General features: G+C 40.3%; 1 protein-coding gene across 1 annotated transcript in view; it reads left to right on the top strand.

Annotated features, from left to right (window-relative positions):
- The window catches only part of ZFAND3 (zinc finger AN1-type containing 3), a 206,571-nt gene that overhangs the window by 42,957 nt on the left and 143,068 nt on the right, over positions 1-20,546 (top strand). The window contains exon 2 of the mRNA XM_084754014.1: positions 17,028-17,068. Coding sequence (XP_084610140.1) covers positions 17,028-17,068 — 41 coding nt within the window. The remainder of the gene's footprint in view (positions 1-17,027; positions 17,069-20,546) is intronic.

Below are 20,546 nucleotides of genomic sequence, written 5' to 3'. Positions count from 1 at the left end.
GACAAGTGGCTGAGAAATGAAAGGCTGTTACAAAACCTTTGCTCTTACTTTAATCATTAATGAGGTTGTTTGTCTTTTGAACATAGAAATGAAACAATCAATAACTAACTTCCTGTGTGCTTCAGGTAAGCCTTTTAGAGAAACACAGCCTTTTGAATGAAAGTAAGGCTGGTTGAAGTAGTCAAGTTAGCCTGACTTGCGACCTCTGTCACAAGCCACAAGGATTCACAGGACTCGGCTTAGTACTGGAGGGGCCTTTGACAGAATTTAAAGTGACTTAATTCTTTACCTGCACCTCTGAGCCTATGAACTAAGCGAATTGACTAGGAGTGCTTACAGTGGTTGAGGGCCATTCTTGATTATTCTTTGTTTGCTGCCCTCTTACTTATCTGCTTTTAAAACTGTTTTGTTTTCTTTCAAGTTATGGGTGCTTGGCCTCTGTATAAATCTCTGCAACATGTGTGTGTCTGGTGTCCACCGTGGGTGTTGGATCCCCTGAGACTGAGTTACAGATGGTTGTGAGCCACCATGAGAGTGCTGGAAATTGAACCTGGCACCTCTGGGAGAGCAGCCACTGCTCTTAACTGCAGAACCACCTCTCCAGAGCCAAAATATTTGCATTTGACTTGAGCATTTGCATCTGTAAGTTTGGAGGGTTGTTAATGCTCATCAAAGGTAAAAGTGGGATTAATTTGGAATTTAATTACAAAGTATTTATTAGAAAAGAGATTGCTAAAGCAACATATGAAGGATTATAAGGCATGTTTCCATTTTTTTGGTTTGCTTATTTATGTAGTTTGGTGATTGAACCGAGGACCTTGTACATGTTAGGCAAACCCCTTTCCCCCAACTGAGCTCCATTCCACCTTATCCAGTGACTATTTTGTTAACTCCTTTCTGTCTGGCGCATTCATGGTCATCTTTAAATGGGTCCCATTTAATTTGTATAGACAGTGTTCTGAGTTGTTACTACTTTTGTTACTTTGCAAATAGTTTGACAGGCTTGAATAATTTCAGCTAGTGACAAGTTGGGAAGTTGGCAGTGCATAGCAACCTGTATTGGCTTCTAGAATAAATCGTTATTGGGCCCCAGAAAGTGGTTTTATTTTATTTTGTATTTTGGTTGTATTTTGCTTTTTAAGACATTGTAGCTCAGGCTCTCCTGGATCTGTAGCTCAGACTTGCCTTGAACCTTGGATGATTTTTCAGCCTCGGCCTCATTCTTAAAGCTGGAATTACGGGCATGAGCCACCATGCCCAATTAAAATGATTGCTTTTAGAAGGTTACTTTGATTAACAATCCCTAAATTTAGGGGATCTTTGTATATGAGATGTATAAAGCTTAAAAAGTTTCTTTTTAAATGCCAAGGGACAAATATGGGGCCTTGAGCTCGATGGACAAGCACTAAGACCCGGCAAATCCCCAACTCTGCACAAAGCTGCTTAGCTTACACGCCTTCTGTGCACTAGATTGAGTGGTACTAGGGTTGGCTGTGTAATGGAAATGCTGTAATTTGAAATACATACATAATGTTTCCTGTTTGGTAACTGGAACTAAAGTACTGGAATAGGTGATGTTTTTCTCCCTTTGATCATAAGATAGTTTAACAAGCTTTCAGACTAGCTGGAAGGTTTCCAAAGAATAAACCCAGGAGGTTATCACATAGGTGCCCCAAAATCCCAGATTACCAGTTTTTCTCTGTGGACTTTGTGATTCAGGGGTTCATTATCTGGTTTCCAAATATTCTAGTTTTTCTTCAGACCTTCCTCTCCTGTTTTACTGCTCTTTCTTATTTTTTAATTTATTCTTATTTATTTATTTATTGTTTTTTTTTGGAGACAGTTTCTCTGTGTATTGCCGGCTGTCCTGGACTCACTTTGTACACCAGGCTGGCCTCGAACTCACATCGATCCGCTTGCCTCTGCTTCTCGAGTGCTGGGATTAAAGGCGTGCGCCTCCACACCTGGCCCTTTACTACTCTTTCTTGTTCCCTCAAATTTACCTTTAATGCCGTTAACTAGTAGCCAAAGATGGAGTTGAGCAGGTGTCGTGAACCTTAGGCCAAGTGCATGGTTCTTGAGTGGGAAGGATAAAGGAAGCTTTGTAATTGAGATGTTTAAGTCAGCTGTTGATTTTTAAACTGTCCTGATACTGTCAACAGCATGAATAATGATTGATCCTTACTAGATAGAAAGGAATAAAAGCCCTTCAAATTTTGCAGCTCATCAGAAGTAGACTGACTTTAAAAGAATTGCTTTCTATATATGATTTAGGCTCTATGCTCTGTACCTTGTATGTTGTTACAAGCTCCTATTGCCAAACAATAGCCCCTTTGTGAGGTGTGGGGCTTTGTTTTGCAGATATTCCCATAAGGCTCTATGAGGAAATCTAAAATGAAGAACCAGATTAACTTAAAAAAAAAAAAAAAGGCAAAACAACCTTCTTGGCCTACTTGGAAGGGAATAAACAACTACAGGCTACAGTTTTTGCTTTTCTGGAATGCCAGATTTTAGCTCAGAGCAAATTCTTCAGCAGAGCAATAAACCTTTGAAAATTGCTTTATAATGGAAATGCTGACAGACCATTAACTATAGTGGTGCAAGTGCACTGCTCTGACACACACAAGGCTGTTCCAAGTTGCTAAATACAGCATAGTATGTTGGGCAGTGTACATGCTGTGGAAGCCTGTATGCGTCTATATAGTTTATCCTGTTATGCCACCTAATTATTAACGGGGACACTCCAACAGACCACTTTTGACATCCAAGAGGAGTATCAGTTCAGAAGGAAAGAGAGTAGTTTAGGCTCTGCTGATGCTGAGAGCTCATTTTATATTTGCCACATTGGAAAAGGCCCAGGGTAAATTTAACATGATGCATTTAATCACCATTCCAATTACAGTGCCACTGAAGCAGATCAATGTTTTCTTACTACCAATTCATTGGAACTTCTAGGTCATAAAGTATCATTATTAGGCATATTGGAAAGTCTCAGCCCAGTGGAAATGGGGATTCTGGGATTTTCCAATTGCTTTGAAATAATAATAGAGGCTGCCTAGATGTACATTTTCTCCATGTGCAATGAAAACTGGAATTTAAAGGGATTGATATGACAAAGTGAGAATCCTATAATGCCCCGGAGAAGGGTGAGGCAGAGCGTGCATACCTAACAGTAAAATAAGGGCAGTGATGAAGAGATGAGTCCTTCTGTAGAGCCCACTCAGTGGCTGGTGTCCTGCCTTTGTGACATGGGTCTCATTCTCACTGTGTTCACAGAGCCTGCTGCACAGTTCAAGTCTTAGTGAGTTTTGGTTTATGTACGCTTGTTTATTGGGAAACTATTTCATTCTGGTTTGTCAGGCACCGTCCTACATGTTTTGTAGAGTTTGTCATATGTGTGTGTGTTTGTATTTTATACACATGGCATCTGGTCTTGATTCGTAGAAGATTGCTCAAATGCAGAGTAGGTACGTACAGTTTGATAGAAGATACCACGAGTTAATGCAAATTCTCAAGCATATTTTGGTTTCAGTCATGCTCTGAGAGGGACGTCATCTGACTTCCTAGCTATGTTATAAATACTGAATTCCTTGTACTTTAGATCCTAATTGCATTGCACTTATTTGTTTTATTTTTATTTCTTAAATACCAGCCATAGTTCTCACAAATGTCTTATGGGGCCTGTGATTTGAGATTAAAGCAACAAACAACTCCTTTCCTTTGTTTGTGCTTCTGTAGAGCTAGATCCTATTTTCCTCCCACTTTTTGACTGACTTTGAAATGAACAGTGACAGTTATTGTCAGGAGGTGGTAACAAGAGCAGGAAACTAGTAGTGTTCTTGTGGAAGGAAGTAATGCTGCCTGCTGTTTCCTGATTGTGTGTAACTGAAAAGTCATTGCCAGGACAGTCTGGGAAGGGTGGGATTTTTTACACATACCTACCTTACTGAATTTTGAAGACTAATCAAAGTTCACAGAATACCTTTCCTTGGAGCCAAGTGGCAAGTCCTCAGTTGTCTCAAAGATGTAGCATTCCCACAGTATATTCTATGGCAGATGCAAAAGTCAAAGGACTGGCTAGTGATATGGCTCAGAAAATTAACAGTGCTCGCTGCCAAGCTAGGGAATGTGAGTTTGACTCCCAGAACCCATTTGGTAGAAGAGAGAACTGACTCTTTCAGGTCATCTTCTGACCTCACCCTCCCACATGTATAGCATGGCACCACTCCAAAATATTTATGCAAATAGTTTTTTTAAAAAGCAAAGGAAATAGAAAAATAAGTAGGTTTAAGTTGAATAAAATACTCTAAACTCATAATTTTTTTAAAACTTGTAATACAGTACACAGTGTGTAAAATATATTCTTTTAGCCATTTAAAAATAAACAGCAGTGCTGTTTAATATATCTTTTTTAAAAAGATGTGGCGCCTAGTTCTACAACATCTTTATCATTTTATAAAACAAACCCCTCTCCAGTGAATTGCTGCTTCCCCTCTTTAGTCCCTTTCTTCATTCCCCAGGACCACCACTCTGCCTTGTGCCTGTATGGATTTGTTGTATGAAATCAGTCATAAGAAGTGAATTTACTGTTGGTTTGCATTGTTGGAATCAAACCCCAGGGCTGTATATGTGTTAGGCCTAGTGCTCTGCTACCAAACTATTAGCCAGCCCATGATTTTTTACTTCACTTAATGGTTTTTAAGGTTTACTATGTTGTAATATGTTTCATTGCTCTGTTCATTTTTTTGTGTGTTTTTATTATTCATATGGCTATAGATTTAATGTTTATTTTCTGAGTATTTTGCCTGCATATATGTCTGTGCACCACATGGGTGCCTGATGCCCACAGAAGTCAGAAAGGCCTCCGATGCCCTGGCGCTGGATGATAGCAGATGGTGTGCTGCTGTATATGTTCTAGGGATTGAACTGGTCCTCTCTGGATCCAGTGCTCTTAACCTGAGCGTCATCTCTCCAGGCGTTATATGGATTTTGACTTGTTATTTAGTTCTCAGTTTTTGGGACATTTGGGTTCTGTTGCCATCAGGCTGTGTCAGTAGTGCTGCCACTTGCATGCCCATACCGGCATTAATGTGAACACGTGCTGCCAGTTCCGTTGGTTAGACACAGGTGACCCCACTTTGAACTCTTAAGGAGTTCCCACAATGGTTGTACCATTTGATTCTAGTAACAGTGTTCAGGGCTTTCAGTGTCTTTACACCCTGGCCAACACTTAATTTCTATTTTGGTGTGCCAGCTTTTTACTTTTTATTATGGGTATGAAGTTTGTTTCATTATTACTTGGGTTTGTATTTTTCTTATGGCTTGCTAATGACATCTGTGTGTGTGTGTGTGTGTGTGTGTGTGTGTGTGTGTCTGTCTGTCTGTCTGTCTGTCTGTCTGTCTGTCTTCGGGTCTCCCTGTGTAGTCTTGGCTGTCTTGGAACTCACTCTGCAGACCAGGCTGTCTCTTGAGTGCTGGAATTAAAGGCCTGTACCGCCACCTGGCAACATCTGGCATCTTGTATGTGCTCTTTGCCTTTTGGTCATGTGCATGCCTTCTTTGGAGAAATGTTTGTCAAAGTCCTTTGTCCTGTATTTAATTGGGTTGTTTGTCTTTTTGTTTATCATTTGATAATGAAAATTAAGTGTTCTTTGGAGGCCTATTTTGGAATATAATATAGATTTTGAAATGTGGAAATTATTGTAGTTTATTCTTTCTAAATAAAATTGTTTTGAAACTTTGATTTTTACCTAGTTTTGTAGAAATGTAACTCACTTTAGTTTTATAGGTTAGCTTTCCTGACTGGCCTTTTCACTCACTTTCCAAATCGTTGTAGCTTCTTCCTTCAGACCATAGATTTGTTCCAATTTCAGTTTATTAACAACTTTATTGGATGTAATGTACATGCCATAACAGCTACTTGTTGTCACTGGACAGCTGAGCGAATTTTACTAATTTTATAAAGTTCCATGCCCATGGCTTTAATAAAACTTCAGGACGTTTTACTACTATGGAGAATTCCTTCAGGCTTGCCGACTAACAATTCCTGTGTCTCTGTTTGGCGCACACCCCATGGCTTCTTACTTGATTTGTTGTGTTGATTTGCCTTTAAGGGATGTTTCACATTAAGTTGTAACACAGCATAGTCTTTTGATACTGCGTGCTCCGAGAAGAATGTTTTGAGGTTCATTCATGTCACAGTAGACACCCCCAGAGTTGCTGCTCGGTGATAAGTACTGTTTCATTCTCTTGGTAATGTAACATACTATATGTCCATTTACCAGTTGATGGATAGGCTGTTGTATAATGTACATTTATGGACTTAGTATTTTTTGAAGTGCAGCCTTGTCCAATACCACAGAGTGATTAGGATAAGTCTGTATAAGGAACTCTGTGGACTTTGTATTTTGCTGACCCACTAACAGTTACCGCCCACATTTGCCTTTGTTGTTTTGTTTTTGGTTTTTGAGACAGGGTTCCTCTATGTAGCCTTGGCTAGCGTAGACTTGCTTTATAGACCATGCTGGCCTCGAACTCACAGTGATCTGCGTGCCTCTGCCTCCTGAGTGCTGGGATTAAAGGCATGTGCCACTGTGCCTGGCTCCTACACTTGTCTTTTTTTTTTTTTTTTTTTTTTTTTGTTAAATGATTTATTTATTATGTATACAGTATTCTGCCTGCATGTACACCTACACACCAGAAGGGGGCACCAGATCTCACTATAGATGGTTGTGAGCCACCATGTGGTTGCTGGGAATTTAACTCAGGACCGAAGAGCAGATAGTGCTCTTAACCTCAGAGCCATCTTTCCAGCCCTACACTTGTCTTTTAAAGTAAATTTGCCTCTTTTTAGATCTCCTGATGTTTTTCCATTGGTGTAAATATCCTGAGCACTAGGACACGTAACCAGAGTATTGTTTGTCACACTTAGGAAATTAGTAGTGATTTTGTAATTTGACTGTTTGGATAGTCTGTATTGAAATTTGCCTAGTTGTCCCTCAAGAAGTCTTTTTATGACTTCTTTGCTTAGTTCTTTCATTGTAGCATAGTTCCCTGACACTTTTTTTTTTTAATGTCATCTAGGTTTGACCAGTCATCTTTCACTTTGGACTTGTTCCCTTACTCTCTCTGGATCTCTTTAAGCAGTTTCTTTTCTTTTTCTTTTTTTCTTTTTTTTGTAAGAGACTTTGTATTAAGGTGAGATTATATAATACTTAAAATTTTAATAGTATTTCATCTAGGGCATTTAAAGCCATGCTTGTTGTTTTACTCACTGTAGTAAAGAACTGCAATCAACCTAGATGTCCATCTACAGATGAGTGGATAGTGAAAATTTGGGGGTGTGTACCTATATTTGTGTGCTTGAGTGTATATTTAGTGAGATACTGTTCAGCTCTAAAGAAAAATGCAGTCACAGAATTTACATGAAAATGGATAGATACAGAGTATATAATATTAAGCAAGATCACACAATCTCAAAGAAAAGAACTACATGTTTTCCCTTGTATTTTGAACCTAGCCAGTAATATTTAAACAGTTACAGGTGGATACAGTATAACATATTGAAAAGGGAACAGGAAGTATCCCCTAGATATTTGGATATAATGTTAATTCTTTCTAAATTTAACTGTCAGTAGATTTTCATTGTTGTTTTTGGTTGTGGATAAATGCATAAACATCCAGTAGTGAAAGTGTAAAATCCAGTTAGAAGCTCCACAGCTTCAAAGTGTTTATTCTAACTGTGTGAAAGTTCGTTAATATGTGTAGACTGTGGGTCTGGTTAGTTTTGTTTTGTGATTCTCAATTTTTTAACAATAAAGTTAAAATAAAAAACCCAAGTGATTGAAAAAGTGAAGGTATGACATCATAAAATAACTAAAATTTTATTTTAGTGCCTTATTTTTATTTAAAAACATTTGTAGTTTGAAAGAGGGTGAATACAATGGCAGGTCATTTTCTTATTTGAGAAGTAGAATATGAGTGACTAAGGTGTTCAGGGCTGCATTCTGAAGGTATAAATTTTGATTTGTATTTGTTTGGTAAGTAATGTATAGGATAAAACTTTCTGACCATACTGTATTCTATTTCAGTAATGGCAGTTTTAAATTTGAGTATCCATTGCTTGAAATAATGACACACTGAGGCAGTGAAGAATACCTTACAAACGCTTCCTGGACCTCACTGACAGGCATCCCAACCTGAGCCCGGGCTTGGTTGCCTAGAGCCCACACAGGAGGAGAGAACCAACTCCTGCAGGTTGTCCTCTGACATTACAAACACTCACCCACCAACAAAGAGAGGTAATTTCAAGATAGCTTCCTAAGCTGAGTACTTGAAAAGATGTTGAGTTCTCTTCCTTAGACTTCTTGGTAAATATGCCCCATTATTGCAACTGCCATGAAAGTTATGGAAATACTGGAAAATAAACTCTGGACTTTCTGTAGAACAGTTGAGGGCTCAGGCAGAAATTGTAGAAATACGCAGATATTTGGAACAGGAAATCAGCTGACAAAGGCTATGTTTCAGAGGTAGATGGCTGGGGTAGGGAATGTGGCTGGTGGCATTTTGGGAAGAGGACACATTTCCTTCTGTATTACCTAATCTTTGAGAATTTTAGGAGTAAATTAGAGAAGGAATTTTCTGGACCACGAGAAGCGGGGATAGATAGGCTAAAGGGAGCATGGCAGACAGGCACGCCTCCCCTCTTGGGAATGCAAAGGCCACTTCAGAGAACAAATGTGGCGGGGCTATAATTTTGAAAGCAAAAATGTCAACCACAATCCATATGTTCTGGTTCCCTCTCATAAATAACTCCCTGACTTGCTGTTCTGTCTCTTGGCACTTAAGCAGTTCAGAGAGGAGTTACTGTGGCAGCCATATGTGAAAGTGTGCATTGGAATTCATTTTAGAAGTTGCTTTTTGATTTTAAAGTAGCATTTGAATGCAGTTTAGTGCTCAGCAAAATGGGAGAGAAATCCATAGCATCCACTCAGAAAATCAGCTGTCTTGATAGTAAACAATCTCCTACCGGTGATCAATTAATCTGATGAACCAGATTGTTTTCCCTCTTTTGGTTTGTAATTTAAAAAAAAAAAATTATTATGTACAGTATTCTGCCTGCATGTGTGCCTGCACACCAGAAGAGGGCACCAGATCTCATTACAGATGGGCATGAGCCTCCATGTGGTTGCTGGGAATTGAACTCAGGACCTTTGGAAGAGCAGACCATGCTCTTAACCTCTGAGCCATCTCCCCAGCCCTGTAATTTGTTTTTTAAAGCTCTGAGAAAGTTGCCTGTTTTTTTCCGTCTGCATCTCTGAAACTGCACAGTATAGTACTGCTTAGGTAAGAGTAGAATCTTGGTCCTGTTAAATTTAGCCTGTGAAGAGGGAATGTTCTGTCAATAATGTCTGTAATTAATATGGAGTTAATTGCTTTGCTCTTGTTTTTGGTCGATTGGCATACCTCAGCATGGTAAAAAAGGCATGGCAGAAGTCTTTCATTCAAATTCATGTTGAGCCTGATAGGTAATTGAAAAACACGTGTGAAAACATACTAAATATAACTTGGCTGCCTTGTCATAAATGTGAATGTATGTGATCTTTCTGTCTTTCAGTGAAGCCTCAGACCTTTTCTCGACATGTCTGTCACTGACTTGAGAGCCACATACTTTTATACAGGACATGTACATACCTCATCACCTGCGTAGTTAGTATAGAAGGAACATGGTTGCTTGGACCAGGTCTCATGCGCTGAAGCCTTGCCTGTCCCTACCTCTTACTTGCAAGTAGACCTCCACGAAGGACTCACCTTTGAGTGCCTTCAGCCCACCTCCCACCTTAGGATGGAGATGGTAGTAATGAGAGTCAGCAGCTATGAAAGCTGTAACACATACTAGCTTGAAGTGGTTAGCTTATTTAATCGTGCTGTTGACAGGCCCGTAGGTGCTTATAGGGGCAGGATTCTAAAGAGAATTTGTGAAGCAATCTGAAGACATTCTTTCTTGATTTAAATTTCTTTAAGTTTTATTAGAAATGGCTTAATTTGACAGATTTATAACTTGATGTTTTGATAATAGGTTGCGAAGTGGCCACCGCAAGATTCTTAGCAGTGTTATTACTTCACACATGTACCATTGTTTCCCACAATTGACTGTGTTTATTTACATCCCCACCAACAGTGACAATTTTTAATTGTCATCCTTTGTCTTTTTAACAATACTTACCTAGAAGATGTGAGGAGATGGATTTGTATTAGCTTGGTACTTAATTTTTTCCCCATGTCTCTGCTGGCCATTTAAAAATTTTAATTTATTTTTCGAGTTAGGGCTTTACTATGTATGTCTTGCTGGCCTCAGAGAGATTCTCTTGCCTCTGCTTTCCAAGTGCTGGGATTGGAGGTGTGTGCCACCATGCCTGACTCGCTGCGGCCATTTTGAGAAATATTCTTCTCTACTACTTTCTCCACTTTCCTATCATGTTTCCTTCGCTGTTTGTGCTCTTCAAATGTTTTGAATATTAGCTTCATAATAGATGGGTTGTTTGAAAATGTTTCTGCCCATTTTATTGGTTGTTTTGTTACTTTCAATCATTTGCTTTGCTGTGCAAAATCTTTCTAGAGTTCTGATGATTTATTCTTTAGCCACCTTGCTGTGCTTAATTCGAATGTTTTTAAAATGAGCAGGATTGCTTCGTTTTAGAACTAGTCCCTCATTAGCAAATTTGTCATTTCCTTTGCGATATTTTTTTAAAAGAAAACTTTGCAGTCATCTGAATGATTTGGAGTGATGTGGAGCAGTTCTGGTGGCTGGCAACTGCAGAAAGCCGCCTCCTCCGTCACTCCAGCTAGGATGCCATGTATTTAAACCGGCTTTTGTTGTTGTTTTTTGTTGTTTGTTTGTTTGCCTGGAGTGAGCTGGACTTTAGTAGTAGAGCTGTTCGCTGATTCCTGGTTGTTGTAGGAATTTAGTCTGACAGTGGTGTGCTGTTTTAGGTGGCAGGTAGATTGTTATTAGTCTTTCGTCATCTCTCTCACATCTGAGGTGGTAGCAGTTGTTTGTAGAGTGAACCCATTCTATCTACTGCACCTTCTCTCTTCTCTCCTTCCTGCTCTTGCTCTTTTGCTGGTCCTTAAAGGGTGATTAGTCAGCACTGCCGAGTAACAGATGCCCTCTAGTCCTGTTGGTTCATGATAGCACCTCTGAGGCTGAGGCAGGAGAAATGCCACAAATTGGAGGCCAGCTTGGACTACAGAGTAAGTTTTGTCTCAAGGAACCAAAACCAAATTGAGCCAGACCAAACAAAACCAAAACCAGAAATAAGTCCCTTTGTAGATAGTAGATATTTCTGGTTTTGGGCCCATTTCTAGCCTATAAAAGTTACTACCAGAATATTGGAAGATCTTGGCATGTTTTATTCTTCAGTTTTTCTAGTGTCCCAGGTTTAACCTTTACTGATGAACGAGAGGAAGACCAGCTGCCAAGGAAAATGCATAGGGGAATGGGATTACTTACTGCTTTTTTTATACTAACTTTTTGGAGGGTTTGGCATTGGCATGTATGTGCATTTTGGGCACAGAGAGGTAGTAATATTCATAAAAAAATAAATTAGAGATTGTTAGATTTCAGACTAATTGGAAAATGTTATTTTAATTTCCCACAGTAAATTTTTTTTATTGTTTTTTGATTTTTGATTTTTGAGACAGGGCTTTTCCATGTAGCCCCAGCTATTTTGAAATTCTCTTTCTGTAGACCAGGGTGATCTTGAACTCACAGAGATCTGCCTGCTTCTGCCTCCCAAGTTTAAGCATATGCTGCCACTGTCTGGCCACAATGAAGTATTTTTTTTAGGTTAAAAGTTTGTTAGTTTTTCAGTCCTGGTACCAATACCACAGTTTACAGGAATGTATAATCATTGCAGCCAAAGCAAAAGGAGAAAAGAGAAACCTACAACAGACAGAATTGTGAAGTGTCATCAAGTTGGCATTCACTGCATTCATCAGTAGCTGCACGTTTGCAAATTGTTGGTAGTCCTCAGCAAGGAAGGCTTCTGTTGAGACTGCGGCAGCTGCCCTTACTAGCAATCATTTCTATCATGTGCCCCTGACAACAACTGTCTGTCTTTTGGTTTTCCGAGAGAGGGTTTCTCTGTGCAGCTTCAACTGTCCTGGACTCATTTTGTAGATCAGGCTGGTCTTGGACTCACAGCGATCTGCCTGCCTAAGATGCCCCCCCACGCCCCCTCTCCCTCCCTTCCGTCCCTCTCCCTCCTCCTCAATGCTGGGATTATAGGCACTCCCCATCAGGACTGTCTTCAAGTAGTCTGTAGCTTTGCTGACAGCTCTCCCTGTTTGCTCCTAGTAAGAACACAGAGCCCTTTCCTACTGTCTCCACTACAGGAACTACCGGTTTCAACAAACCCACCCCTCCTCCAGCTTGTAATTTGGTTGCTTTGTCCATTTTGATTTCCAAGATCGTGTTTCCACTAGTACGGTGATTGGACCCACGTTTCCTGCTTCATATAGACGTTTCCTCCTGTACTTCCAGATCCTGTCCTCTACCTTGGCATTCATGCTGTGCTCTCCACACTGGCTGCCTCTACCATTTTAACCAGGACCACAGCTGTGGATGTCACCAATACCTCTCTGGTCCATTACATCGAACAGCCTCCCCTTTATCACTGTTTCTAGTATGGTCCTCAGCCTCTGAAGTTTCTCTCACAACTCAAAAGGTTGCCGTATCCATTCCTCTGGCCCTTTTGTGATCCACCGGACTGTACATCTCATTGAGAATGGCCTTGTCAGTCCACAGTTATGCCTGTTAATAAATAGTGTGATATTTATAAGTTGGATGTGGGGACACACGTCTTTAATCACAGCACTCAGGAGTCAGAAGTAGGCTGATGTTTGAGGCCAGCCTGGTCTACAGAGCAAGCTCCAGGATATCCAGGACTATACAGAGAAACCCTGTCTCTCAAATAAACAAACAACTACAAAAGTAGTGTGATATTTCTTAACAAAACCTTTTCAGCTGAATCATGATCATCATAAAAAGTGAAAGCACACCCTTTCATTTTCTTTCTTTTTTTTAACTCTGCTTTTCAGTCTTGTCCTAATTTTCAGAGTAGTCTCTCAGATTTCTTCCTCTGTCTTCTTTTAATACCACCAATAAATTTTTTCTTCACTGTTAAATGGCCACACGCATCACAGAGCGTTCTCTAGAAACTGCTCTTTGGCTCCACTCTGTTAGCTTGGGTTGGTTGAATGTACATTTCTGTATCCACGTCTTCAATCCACAAGACCAAAACTGCTGGATTGTTCCTGTTTGGATGTCTGCACCTGTGCACGAGTGTATAGAGGCTAATCTCTCTCTCTCTCTCTCTCTCTCTCTCTCTCTCTCTCTCTTTCTCTTTCTTTCTCTCTTTCTCTCTTTCTCTCTCTTTCTCTCTCTCTCTCTCTCTCTCTCTCTCTCTCTCTCTCTCTCTCTCTCTCTCTTTCTTTCTAAACAGGGTTTCTCTGTGTATCCTTGGCTGTTCTGGACTCACTTTATAGACTAGGCTGACCTCAAATTCACAACGATCTGCTAGCCTCTGTCTCCGAAGTGCTGGGATTAAAGGTGTGCACCACCATGCCGGCCTTTTTTTTTTCTTTTAAAGATTTATTTTTATGTGTATGAGTGTTTTTCCTGCATGTATGCTTTGTACCTTATATGTGTTTGATGTCTGTGGTCAGAAGAAAGTGTTGGAACCAGTTACTGAACTAAAGTCCTCTGTGAGAGCAACAGTTCTGCATCCCCTCCCCCTTATCTTAGGAGACAGGGTCTCAGTAAACTTGGAGCTCACTGATTCAGCTAGAGTCCCTGGGGCTCATCTCCTCTCCAACCTCAGTGCTGGAGTTACACATGTGGACTAGCACTTCTGCTGTTATGTGGGTGCTATGGCAGAAGTCAGGTCCTCATGCTCCCACAGTGCAACCGCTAGGAACATTCTCTCAAACCTACCACCTCGGGCTGGGGAGATGGTTCAGTGGATAAAGTGCTGGCCGTGCAAGCTTGTAGACTGGAATTTAGGTCCCTAGAAACCACATAAAAGCGGGGCAGCTTGCCTGAAATTCTAGCCCTCAGGAGGCAGAGAAAAGGAAATCCCCAGGCCTAAACTAGGCTAAACTAATGGAATCATCCTGCACCAGGTTCAATGAGAGACCTACCTCAGTAAAATACAGGGAGAGTGGTTGAGGAAGGTAGATACCATCAGCCTCTGGCATCTACATGTGCTCACACACACATATATCCACATGTGTATATGAACACACAGTGTACCTGCACACACATGTACATATGCACATACTCCTCTTCCATGTATACATGTAAAATAAAAATGAATTTTGATGGGTTTCTTTATGAAATATTTGTTGTATTTGAATGTCTGACCCTGTGATGTGAGCATACCACACAACTTACCATTAAAAGTAGTAAATTCTGAGTTATACCTGTCTGCCCGTAAAAACAAGCAAGCATGTTATATGTTAGTAGAATGACATTTGAGGTAGAATGTCTTTAGTTGTTGCTTAAAGTTTGCTCCCTCCCCAAATTTGTATAAAGAACTATGCATTTGTAAAACCAGTGAAGAACATTAATCAAATTTTATCAAAACAGTAACAGTGAGCCAGGCATAGTGGCACAGACCTTTAATTTCAACACTTGAGAGGCAGAGGCAGGTGGATCTCTGTGAGTTCCAGGCCAGCCTGATCTACAAAGCTAGTCCTGGACAGCCAAGGCTACACAGAGGAACCCTGTCTTGAAAAACCAAAAAAGGGGCAGGGAGGGGGATTGCCCTAGCTACTGAGTGGAAAATCATTGTAAGGAGGCAGAAGACAATGAAAAGTCTTTCACAGTGGCAAGAGTTAGGGGTGGCCAGAGGAGTTGAGGGACAGAGGTCTGAAACAAATACAGTTGCGAGTGGAGTGGTGGGTCTTGTTGAATACCGTCCAGGAGACAGCAGGAAAGAGGGAAGCTAAAGCTGCCATCCATGGTTTGGATTTGAGCAACTGGAAAGAAGTGTTGCTGTTTATAAAGGTGGCTAAGAGGGGCAGCCAGCTGTGGCATAGCAAGAGCTCTGATTTGGCACCGTGAATAAACTGTTTGGAGGGATGGGGGGAAAACGCTACTTTGTTGACCCCCCCCCCCCCAGGTTTTTTCCTCCTTAGTTTTGTGGAGCAAGATTTTAAAACTAGTGCATGTGGAACTGCGTTGCTGGCTTTCTGCAGGCTTTCCATGGCTTCCCATAGATCGTGGGCTGCTGGCTCTTTGGGTACTGCATGAAGACAGCGATAACAAACACCAGAAAGGGACCTGCTTCTTTGGGAGAAGTTAAAGAAGACCGCCTTACTCTCAGTTCACAGGAAGGAAGGCTGATAGTCTAGTTCTGTCTAGATTTGTTGTGTCTTATCAGAGAGCAGACTTGACCTCCACAGACCAGATCTGTAGCTGTTGGATCATTCTTTGGAGCTGCTGATGTGCTGGGCTGGTATTGGTTGGTGTGGTGCCTTCAGCTTTTGTGGAGAGAAGCAGCCCTTGTTTCTCCTGGTGAGAAGAACAGACATTGGAGTTAGATGAGAACCGTGTGTTTACTGTTCTGTAATCTTTGGCATAGATACTAAGAAATGCTTCCTGTGGGAGGCTCCCCTCTCCCCTGCTTTTTAAATGTGCTTGTTGGCATTATGAGACAGAGTCTTGCTATGTCGTCTAGGCTGGCATCAAACTTATGATGCTCCTGCCTCAACCGACTTCTTCCCAAGTGGTGGGTGATTGGTATGCATCACCACACCCAGATCTGAGGCTTAAATGGTGAAACTAAGGAAAAAAGGACAGAAGAATATTGCTTTATTCTATTTGTAGGAGCAGCTGTGGCCCCAGGCTTAGATGCTGGGAGGAAAGTTGCCTAGGAATGAAGCTGCAGATAGGACAGCTTGCCCGATGTGGAGTATATTCAGAGGTCTTTGGAAGGAGCTCTAAGAATGAGTTCTCCTGGAACATGGTGGGTCCAGTAAGCAGCAGGAAGTTACATGTGACAGATGGTTCAATCTTTGTAGTCCCTGGCTGTCTGTGTGCTGCCAGGTGCTATGTTGTGAAAAGGAGGAGGATAGGATGGCCTTAGTTTGCTCAGACAAGTCAGAGACGTAATCAACTACAGCTGTCTAGGTGTGTGTATTGGGAAAAGTGTTCAAAGTGGTCAAATGGGATGAGAGTGGATGCTGGCTTATTTAAGAATACTTTGGAGGGGGACTATTTCTTTAATTAATATTCATTACTTGTAGCCAGTTGTAGAGTGCTTCCTGGTTATACAGACATGAATATGAATTTTTTTAAAGTGAAGCAAGCAATATGGTAATACCCATCTTAGGGAGCTTGGGATGATTAGTAAGATAATGTTATGTTAAATTGTCCGTCCAAGTTATATTCAGTGAATTATAGCTATTATTAACAGATGAAAGGACATGAAAAATAAATTGGGAGCAGCTGAAGGAAGAGTTTTAAACAACAAGGTCATAATATGACCAGGATCTGAACTACAACTAGAGCAAGAAGATAAAAGAGGAGATAAAACTTGTAGTAATGGAGAGAGCAAATGCCTGTGATTATGGGCGAATGCTTAGAACCCCTTTGCAGGCATGCCTACGCTTCACAGAGGGAGTCCGATGAATCCTGTGAGATAAATTGACTCCTGGGCTACTATAGGACCCCTAAACTTACTGCTACCCCAGCTGTTAATTGCAGCAAATAAAAGTATTGGCTAATGCAAAGGTAAAATATAAAAACCCATGCATTTTACTTTAGTTTTGTTTGCTTTTGTTTTGTTGGGATGGGATAGATAGCTGGCCAGGCTTGTTATTAGCTTATTAGATCAGTTGTCTGGCCAGCAAATTCTTTGCCTGCGTTTAATTTTTTTTGTTTTGATTAGAGTGATACAGAATTTTTTAGCTCTTCTTTCTTTCTTTTCTTTCTTTCTTTCTTTCTTTTTTTTTTGCCCCAGGTCCAGCAAGACTATGAATCTCTGTTCCAAATGCTTTGCTGGTAAGTGCAGAAAAGGGTTTGGGTGTTTTCTGTTTCTTTTCTTTTCTTTTTCTTTTTTCTTTTTTTTTTAAACCTCCAACAATTTATTTATTTATTTTTCTTTTTGGTTATTTTAAGATTATCTAAATTATTTGGCCCTTCTTTGGATTTTGCATGGGGCTTTGTTTTCTTTGTGCGTGAAAGCAGATTCCCTTCACTGGGTGCTTCATATATTTGCTTAAGATTGCTGAACTTGTCTCTCTGAGTAAAATGAAATTTCATGTGTATTTGCATAAAATACAATTTGCTCAGCTATTGCGGTACAGAGGAATTTTTAAAATGTGTCTGGTTTAGTAGGGTCATGTGTGTTAATCTCTGATCTTGATTTAAATGATTAATAGTAAATGTCGCTATACCAATGAGCATACCACCGAAGAATATTTTTATGCTGGAGTCATGCTGAGTTAGCCCCTCCTAATCAGAACCCTTCTTGAATCATCTTGGGTAAGTCACTTCATCTTTTTGGACTTTGGATCCATCATTTGTGAACATAGGATTGGGGCTTGGTGCTTGCCCAGGGTCTTTACCATCCCACACACTGATTGACCCCATGAATTATGACTCCTTCCTGAATTATATTCTTAAAAAGAAGTTTATAGCTAATGATCTTCTGTAATTAGTTCACTTTACTGATGAGATATGTTTAGTTTCTCTTTTTAACTTAATTTGTCAGAGTTAAGCAAAACTGGACACTATGGAGTGTTACGGACGGACTTCAGTGATACACTGTTGGAGTAGATAACAGGGCATAGCATAAACTGAATTCAGGTGCATATTGCACAGTGGCAGCGGGGCCTCCAAAGAGAGAGTTCAAGAATGTGGGACAGGTGACACAGAAATGAAGTGTACCACAAAATTAAAAAACTAACAAGTAAAATATGCTGATATGCCAACTGTGTGTGTGAGCTGATGATGAACAAAGTTAGGGCTCTGTCTTCCTCCAGAGTCTGGGAGATAAGCTTGGTAATTACATGTTAAAAACATGGCTTCCACTGGGCAGTGGTGGTCCATGCCTTTAATACCAGCACTCTGGGAAACAGAGGCAGGTGGATCTCTGTGAGTTCCAGGTTGGCCTGGTCAACAGAGCAAGCTCCAGGACAGCCAAGGAAAACCCTGTTTCCATTTAAAAACAAAAACAAAAAAACAAGAAAACAAAAACCCAACCCCAAAACAAAACAACCCCCCAAATCCCAACAACCACCAAAAAACCCATGGTTTTCAAGTTCTTGAGTAAAACATTCCCAAGTTTGTAGGAGGAGATACGTACTTATCTCAAAGGAACATAGAAAAATTCATAATTCTAGGTTCATTTTAGTAAATGCTCTGAAAGTGATCAGGACATGCCTTTGAATGCTGACTAGAACAGTGCATTCTTTTGGTAGTTGTTAGGTTTGCAGAGGCAAACTCAACGGTGAGGGGTTGTGCATGGGGTAATTCTAAGGATGCAAACTTTTTATGTTGAAGACGGTTAGTGTTTAAGCCTTTTTGTATTAGAATATGTCTGGTATAGATACACAGGCTGAGGGGAAGCCCAGTCAAGAAGGGGGCTCAGAAGAGTCCAGTCAAATCAGTTTTTTGTCATTAATTTTTATCTTGAGTTCTTTATGCTATTTAGCCAAAGAAACAACCATCCTGCAACCCTTAAACCTTGACAATTTACACTAATCGAGGGGATAGGTGGAAATTGTGAGTACACGTTCATCCGTTCAAAGTAAGCAATTTGTCAGATGCTTGAGTTTTTTTTTAAAGAAATGAATCATTGGTAAATTTGAGCTTTGTTCAGTTTTAAACATATTATGCTAGGTTCTGTGCAAGACTGTATTCTGTTGACAGCTATAATTACAGATAGAAAGAAATGCTTCCTCACCTGTGAGAACTGGAGTAGGGCAGGTGAATCTAGTCGTTACAGTTTGGAGAGGACTGTAGCTCTGTCCTCAGAGTGCCCTCCATTAGAGTGCGTAATGATCTTCCCTTGGGAAGGCCAGATACCTTTGAATAAGGTAGATCACATAAAATACTTAATTGTCTAATGTTCCTGGATAAATGAATATTTAAAAAAATTATCAATTGTGGTCTTCATGTTTCTTTAGATTTGTTTCAGTTTTACTTTCTTTGGTTATAGTTTAGTAACTTGTTGGTGCTGTTCTGTGTCCATCCTTTTTTTAAAAAATAGGTTTCCTCTAAAAAAGTCTTAGGAGAGGGCTGAGCTCTGCTGATAGTGCCTGTTTAGTATGCATGAAGCCAAATAAACTGGATATGGTGGTACTTAGTAGTATTTGGGATGTGAAGGCAGGAGAATCAGAAGTAAAAATTCATCCTTGACTGCCTACTGAGTTTGAGTGCACAAAATTCTCCAGGAAGGGCGGGGCGAGGGGGAGAGCGAAGATTAATTTCAAGTTTGTAAAGCCCTTTCTTCTTCCAGTAACTACTTCTTGTATTCTTTTAAAAGGAACATACTATTGAACTTTAAAAATATTTGTATATTGTTGTATTCATTATTATGAAAATAAAAGATCATAGAAGTATATTATTGACATGAAGTGTGTACAAGACAGCGTGAGGGTTGCGTTGGCTATAGCTACTCTAGTTTTAAATGCATGTTAAACCTAGGCATACTGATGAGTGCTTTTAACCAGAAGGCAGAGGCAGGCAGATACCTATGAGTTAGCCGCTCTGATCTACATAGTAAGTTTTAGGATAGCCAGAGCTACATAGGGAAACCCTGTCACAAAACAAAACAAAAAAGATGAGCTATACACTTTAAAAGATGGAAAACACTTAAAGAATGGCTCTTATATACTGGTAACCTAGTTTTAAAGATATAAAAAGGTTTAAAAAATTTTTTTTAAATGTGGAGAAATAAGACCCGCGTTTGATTTCCCAGCACCTGTCTGGTGGTTCAAAATTGTCTATAACTCTAGTTCAGGGGATTTGATATTCTCTTCTGGCCTCCACAGAGCATAAGTTTGTTATATTTACATAAAATTAAGTGAGGGAAAAAATGTTTGAAGTCCTTTCATGAGGATGACTTGTGGGTAAGGAAAGCTGGATGCTAGTGCAGGGCTAACTGATGAAACATTCTTCTAAATGGTATGTGCAGGTTCCCCAGAGTCCTGTCACTTTAGACTTCTTTCCTTTCTATGCTGCCCTCCTTGCTTCTCCTTTCTCCTCCCGTCTTCCTTTTTCCTTTCTGACAGGTTCTAGGTGAGTAGCTCAAGTTGGTCTTGAACTCACTCTGTAGTTAAGACTGGCATGAAGCTTGTGATCCCTCTGCCTTCTCAGAGTGACTTTGCTGACCTCCTAAGATGGGATGATCGTGAGCATGGATAGTAGAAGGTTTTAAAGGCTTGACTAAATAACCCATCCAGTATTGCAGTGCCTTCTCTACCATCCACAAACCTTCAAAACCTTTGACGTAATTGGGGAGAGAGTACGGTAC

This window comes from Acomys minous, assembly GCF_964271855.1.
Source record: "Acomys minous genome assembly, chromosome: 13".
NCBI classification, from domain to species: Eukaryota; Metazoa; Chordata; class Mammalia; order Rodentia; family Muridae; genus Acomys; species Acomys minous.
Note: the sequence above shows the minus strand (reverse complement) of the source record. Positions and strands in the feature narration are given on the sequence as shown.